Genomic DNA, 6,575 nt, shown 5'->3' with positions numbered 1-6,575 from the left:
CATGTTTATTCTTTGATGTTCTATGGAGGTATATGAAAGTTGGATGTGTGTTAAACATCTTTTTCTAGGTAATTTTCATGAAAAACCCCTAAAAGGACCTATTTGCAAAAAGTGTAAAATATGTGGTAGAAATGTGAAATAATGGAAAATGTGGGCTGCTATAAAAGGAAAGAATATTCGGCTAGGCATGGATAATGTAGAGATTGCATGCATTTCATTGTATGAGCCTAGGGAATAAATCGTAAAAATATGAAAGGTTAAAGGCAAAATAGTCATTTGGACCGAGGGTGAAATTTAGACTCGAAAAGAATAATGTGAGGTATTAATGATTCTACTTTATTGTTATAGACCCCGTGGAACAAATTTCGGAGGTCGATCGAGGAAAACAGAAGGTTTCGGAATAACCGAAATGCGAAACCGAGACGAATACCAGGTAAGTTCGGATAACTTAAAGTAAACTCATAGTATGCTTAATTGCATGATCTATGAATGTATGGTAATTGCATTTGATAATGGCATGAAAATCTATGAAATACAGCCTTAATAATGACATGTTGATAAATGTCTCGGTTAAGGTTGAAAAGGGAATCTGATGGATAAACCATGGCTTACATGACTTGAGATCCTGCATGTGTTGCAGAAAGGATTTAGCCCGGATGGGTAATCCGTTGATCTCAAATATAAAAAAGATCTAGCCCGGACGGGTGTTCCTTAAGTGATCGAACCTCCCAAAGAATATGTGTGCATTTTAGATTTAGCCCGGATGGGTAATCCTATTAGGGTCTAAATTTAGCCTAGACTGTTATTTTAGTTCTGAGCTCATTAAGGGTGTTTGTCGCTATAAGGGATTTAGCCTGGACTGGTAATCTCGACATCAACTTATGAGTTTAAATACGGAGGATTTAGCCTGGACTGGTAATCTCGTGGTAAGATGTGAGGTTCGCGGGAGTGCATACATGAGATGGTCACTCTTATGACTTGACGGTAAATGGACAATCCATCGAGATCTTCTGAGAAAATTAATAGGATTAATATGAGATATAAAAATGAAAATGTTGAATGATGAGCTCACCTAAGACAAAATACATTGTGTATTGTTATGGGACTAACTTGTTGATTGAGTGCATATGATAGGGAAATTTTTTCATGCTTTTTAGTCTTATTGCTTAATATGGATGTATGCTAATAAACCGATAAGTTTACTTTCTAGTTATTCGGGCTTACTAAGTATGTAAATGCTTAGCCCTCACTTTTCCCTGTCTTACAGAGATCGAGGACTCGTAAAGATTGGAAGACGGTTGGAGAGTCAACATACTATCAACTAGTCCAGCTTTGGTAAATAGACATTTTTATTTTGTTCAATGGCATGTATAGGGCTTTTGGGTTATTTTGTTATATGTGTTATTTGATTTGCCTAAATGAAGGCATGTAAAGGTATATATATATATCTTCCTGTATATAGCCATGGGAATTGGCTCATTTTGATGTAGGCTATGACCTACCAATTTATGCATACTTATGTTCAATTGCTCTAGTGAGGATCAAGTGTGATATCTCACATTGAGAGACACATATTATGTCCAAATCACATAGGATAGCTTGGCCATAATTGGCAATGAGTTTTAATAACGAGCCAATCTTGAATGTGTCATAAAGCATAGTAATCCTTGATACAAAGGAAATAACCTAGCATGAGTAAAACTGATGAAATGAGGTTTACATGCAATAAGGTTTATTGAGGTCAATAAGTATACAATAAGGCCTTGCTATGTGTTATGGTAACCTATAAATGTAAGTGAGTAATAGAGGGTGACCAAAGGCTTGAAAAATAGCCTAACATGGTCCACACGGGCCACCCCATGGGCGTATGGTATGGCCGTGTGTCCCCTGCACCTAATAAATTTCAAGTCAGAATGCATGGTAAAAATCACACGGGTAGAGACACGGCAGTGTGTCTCAACCGTGTGGAGGGCACGGCCTGACACACGGGCGTGTGTTTTGGCCGTGTGCCCCTAAATGTATGTTGACATCATAAACAGAATGCTCGAGTTTTTGGACACGAGCGACCACACGGGCATGTCTAGGCCGCGTGAAGGACACGGGCCAGGGACACGGGCATGTGCTTGGCCGTGTGAAAACCCTTGTAGGTTCGAATTAGAAAATTAAATCTAATTAATTCCATACGGGTAGGGGACACGGGCGTGTCCCGAAGCACACGGGCGTGTGAGACACTAACCTAGAATTTTTCTTGAAATTTTTTCTAAGTTCTCGGTTTAGTCTCGAACCTTTCTCGACATATGTTTTAGGCCTCGTAGGCCCATAATAAGGACATTGAGATGTAATCCAATTGGTTTTATTTTGAAATGGAAGTTTATAAACTGTAATTCCCGTAAACGTTCAAGTACAAGTCCGGTAACGCCTCGTATCTTGTCCCGGTCTCGAGTATGGGTAAGGGGTGTTACAGAGAAAGTGTTATGTGGCAATTTATATTGTAATTATGGTTACTAGACTAGAAAATTTTGTTTGGCAGCTCAACTGCAATTATATGAGTGACACACTGCCACATAGTGGTATGATTGGATGGAAGGACTATTGGAGTCCTATATGATGTGTAGCGGATGGGGTAGGACATGATATGATATGATATGTTTTGATTCGTTATGATATGATAAGTTATACTTTGATTTGAGTTATTATATGCTATAAGACAATATCATGATTATTTTTAAATGTACTGAAATTAAGGGTCAAATCACACATTGGGCTTTAAGCTCACGCCAGGTGATCCTTCGACTTAAGATTGGATGGTGACTCTGGAGCTCGGGTTTCGTATTTTTGATTAAATATTATGGACTTTTTATTTGTTTATGGACATTTTGGACTTTCTTGGGTTTTTATTTGTTTTTGGACATTTAATTTTTGTTTAGTTCGTTAGGATTATTTTGGTATTTATCATGCAAGAGCTTTTATCGTTTAAGGGCGTTTAACTTATGATAACTAAAAATGAACTGTGGTTTACAAACGATATGCTATAGGATTTTTTGCTGCAAAACTAAGGTTTTCCATTGCAAGACTAATTGGAATTCTCTAAAATGTTTTAGCATGTAAATATTTCAAGTAAATTGGTTTCGATTTTAGTAATGCAATTAAGTTGTGATTTCGAAAAATTATAATATTTTCAAAGAGTTATTCTAATTGAATTTTCCTTCCATTGAAATCAATTTTCATCAAAATTAATCAGTTGTTTCTTTTGCTTGTACGATGTAATCTCCATGATTCGATCGTAATGTCTAGGCCGAGTATGGAGATTTACAATTTTTATAAAATTAAATTTTAAAAATATTTTTATAAAATTTATATCAAAATCAACTATTTAATATTTTAAAATACATGAATTTTTAATATTTTCCTAGTGCTATTTTATGTGCCCTATTTGTTTTGTACCAAAATTATGGTCAAACACTCAACAATGGTGGACTTGGGAGAATGATGACATAATTGAATATTTGCAAATATTAAATTTGTCATTATGATAATAAATATTAAAGCAATGGATGAGCAAGTTAATATTAAGATATTCACTTCACTTTTTAAAAAATTATTATTTGTGAATTTAATATATTGATCTATAGTCAAATCAAGACAATAAAAATATTTAAAATAATTAAAAAATATTGTTTAAATTATTATTTGAATTGAAATAATATTATTTTAGATATCCATTTAAAAATATTTTATATATTTTGTATTTTGTACTTTTAAAGATTTTTAGATGATACCAATACTATAATACCACTGTATGCCATGTGATAATATATAATCATATGAATATCTCATTTTTAACTCATAAAGATAAAATTAATATATGTGAGAAAAAAAATATCTAAGAATTAAAAGTGAAGAAAGTGATACACTTTCCAAAGTTTTATTTTATTTTTATATATGTTTAATTTTTCTTTTTAAAAAATAATTTTATCATTTAGATTTATGTTTTTCATATAAAAACACACTTGTAACATTGTGGTGAGGAGAAATAATAGTTATTTTATTCGAAATTAAAAATTAAAAATTAAAAAAGAACACATGCATCAAAACGCCATCGAAGCAGAAATTCTATGAATCGCAATTACAGAACTGTCCCTCAATACTGACCTATTTTTCTGGTCTGAGTTCTTCTTCGGCTCGGATACGATTACGACTCTCCGCCCTCTCTTCTGGAAAAAATTGAATTTTCATTTAAATTTTATTTACATTTTTAATTATTTTCCCTAGAAAAGAGACCATTTTTATCTCTAATTTTCCTTTTTTTTTGTGGATTCAATTGAGATTTCTAGGGTTTTATTTAATGTACGGCGAAGATTTAATGTCGTATGAATGGAGATTGCCTATAGCCTCTCCATCGCTCTTCAATCCCATCAGCAGTTGATCACTGCAATTATCATCACCCTCCTTTCCCTCCTTGCCGTCCGTTCATTCTTCAAGAGGCCCCACCACAAATCTAACGTAACCGGTACCGCCACGTCATCCGCTAAAAAGCAAGCCAGAGAAACCAGACCATCTTCCTCCTGCAACCATACTTCCAATTCTGCGGCGCTCCTTAACGGAGGTGCTGCTGGGCCGGCGGAGGAGGATATGGTGATGGCGGATGTTTCGAAGGTTGTGGCAGAGATGCAGAGCGGGGCGTCAATGATGGAACAGTTGGTCCCGGAGATTACAACCCACGCGCTTAGTTACTTGGATTATCCAAGCCTTTGTCGGCTTTCCATGACTAATTCGCTTATGAGAAAGGCAGCTAATGATGATAATGCCTGGAAAGCTCTTTATCACAAGGTACCCAATTTCCCCCTTTTTTTATTGCCTTGATTTAATTGAATATTTATTTCATGTATACTTACCTATTACTGGGGTTCTTAGCATAAATTTTCTGGCTTATTCTTTTTGCTTGCTAGGATTTTACTTTGGAGCAAGATACAGTAACACCTGTTCATGGGTGGAAGGCATACTATGCAGCTACAAGAGCCATTATGAATGTTAATACCGATTTCTTTAACATCATCAAAGATGGGTCTCTTTCATCTATGAGTCGTTTTTGGCTGAATGCGGATTATGTAAAGTGCATTCATGCGTCAGGGATTCTTTTTTCAGGGTATGAATATGTTGCTTACTTCAAGATCAGGATATGCTGTTCACTTCATTTTTGTTCTTATGTTGCCCGAAAGTTATAATGTTTCAGTATATAAGTTTTTGCTCGTATCTTGTTGCTTGAACATGGCACATCTTTTTAACCTTATGATTGGGTTAAGTTGCATGGACTTGCTGACCGGTTACATAGCATAGCCGATTGAGTGTTTGTGTAGTTAAGATGTTTCTCCGAAATGCTTTGATGATTCCAAGAATATTTGAAGATAGAGAAGAGCTTTTTTAATTTGTAGGGTGATTATAGGTTGTTTGTATGACCACAATGTTAATGGCTTGAGTCTTGGTTTCGGCATTGGAATGGTTTTACCAGCGTTTTGCTATTTGAACATAGTGAATGCCGTGCTTGGCATAGAAATGCTTTTGTCTTGACATATTTGTGCAATTTAACTGTGAGAAGAAAAGAGAAAAGGCCCCATGTTTTTTTTTATAAGTATGAGGCATATGTTAGAACAAAAGCATGTCACTTGTATGTAAATAGAATTTCGGAATAGACAAAAGATAATGTATTCAATCAATGCTGACAGTCATTTTTGTTATCCATTGCAGGTATAATGCTGTAATACAGAGTTGGCAGCATGCATTTAATTGGGAGCAAGGGGTTGATTTTCAGGTTAGAGATGTTCGAGCTCGGGTATTAACGAACATGGCTTGGGTTACTATGAAAACCTATGTTGACATGGATAACGGGGCATTTAACATGACTAACATCTTTGAGTTTCATCATGGACGGTGGTACCTTGTGGAACATCACAGCTCGGAGATGCTGGCCGATGGTGACATCGGACAACAAATTGTTCATTGATATCCAAAGATGAAAGAGTTATTAATACAATGGATAATTTTAGTAGTAGTAATATATTAGCAAAAGGCAAGATGCCTGGAAGTTTCTCTGGGATTTATTTCAAAGATCATTCTTTTTCTTCTTCTTTTTTTTTTTTTGTGGTAAATAGGTCCCTGTAACGTTTTAGTCCTTTTATTATTTGTTTTACTTTCTTAAGTATCATAATTTTGGCTGTATGTATTTATATATTCTTTTCAATTCTTTTTTCACATGAATGTATACATGTGAACTGAAGATGGGTTCACAAAGTTGCATGATAACGTTCCGGATAAAAAAAAAAAAAGAAAAAAAAAGAAGAAGCTCAAGGACCAACGGCTCTGAATGAATCAATATTTTGATTTAATATGAGGGTATGATTGAACTTTTCAGGGATGGAAAGTCAAAAGTAATTAATATAAAGGATATAGTTGTTAAGACTACCATCTAAGTTTCCTTGGTCTAGTGGTCAGGACATTGCACTCTGAATCCAGTAACCCGAGTTCAAATCTCGGTGGAACCTTTTACTTATAATTATTTTCTTCCAAGTCCATGGCTT

General features: G+C 35.0%; 1 protein-coding gene across 1 annotated transcript; it reads left to right on the top strand.

Moving 5' to 3' along the window:
* The first annotated feature begins 4,027 nt into the window (after window positions 1-4,027).
* Window positions 4,028-6,249, top strand: LOC107951168 (F-box protein SKIP8). Its single transcript, XM_016886111.2, has 3 exons — window positions 4,028-4,830; window positions 4,950-5,146; window positions 5,746-6,249. The coding sequence occupies exons 1-3, from the start codon at window positions 4,375-4,377 to the stop codon at window positions 5,999-6,001; spliced, it is 909 nt and encodes a 302-aa protein (XP_016741600.1). The 5' UTR covers window positions 4,028-4,374; the 3' UTR covers window positions 6,002-6,249.
* Window positions 6,250-6,575: the final 326 nt, after the last annotated feature.

This window comes from Gossypium hirsutum, chromosome A02 (assembly GCF_007990345.1).
Source record: "Gossypium hirsutum isolate 1008001.06 chromosome A02, Gossypium_hirsutum_v2.1, whole genome shotgun sequence".
Lineage (NCBI taxonomy): Eukaryota > Viridiplantae > Streptophyta > Magnoliopsida > Malvales > Malvaceae > Gossypium > Gossypium hirsutum.
This window is presented reverse-complemented; position numbering and strand designations above follow the sequence as displayed.

Coding starts and splice junctions, on each gene's coding strand:
- LOC107951168 (XM_016886111.2), top strand. CDS start 4,375: ATGGAGATTGCCTATAGCCTCTCCATCGCTCTTCAATCCCATCAGCAG. Junction 4,831..4,949: donor GGAAAGCTCTTTATCACAAG/GTACCCAATTTC, acceptor TTTGCTTGCTAG/GATTTTACTTTGGAGCAAGA. Junction 5,147..5,745: donor TCAGGGATTCTTTTTTCAGG/GTATGAATATGT, acceptor TATCCATTGCAG/GTATAATGCTGTAATACAGA.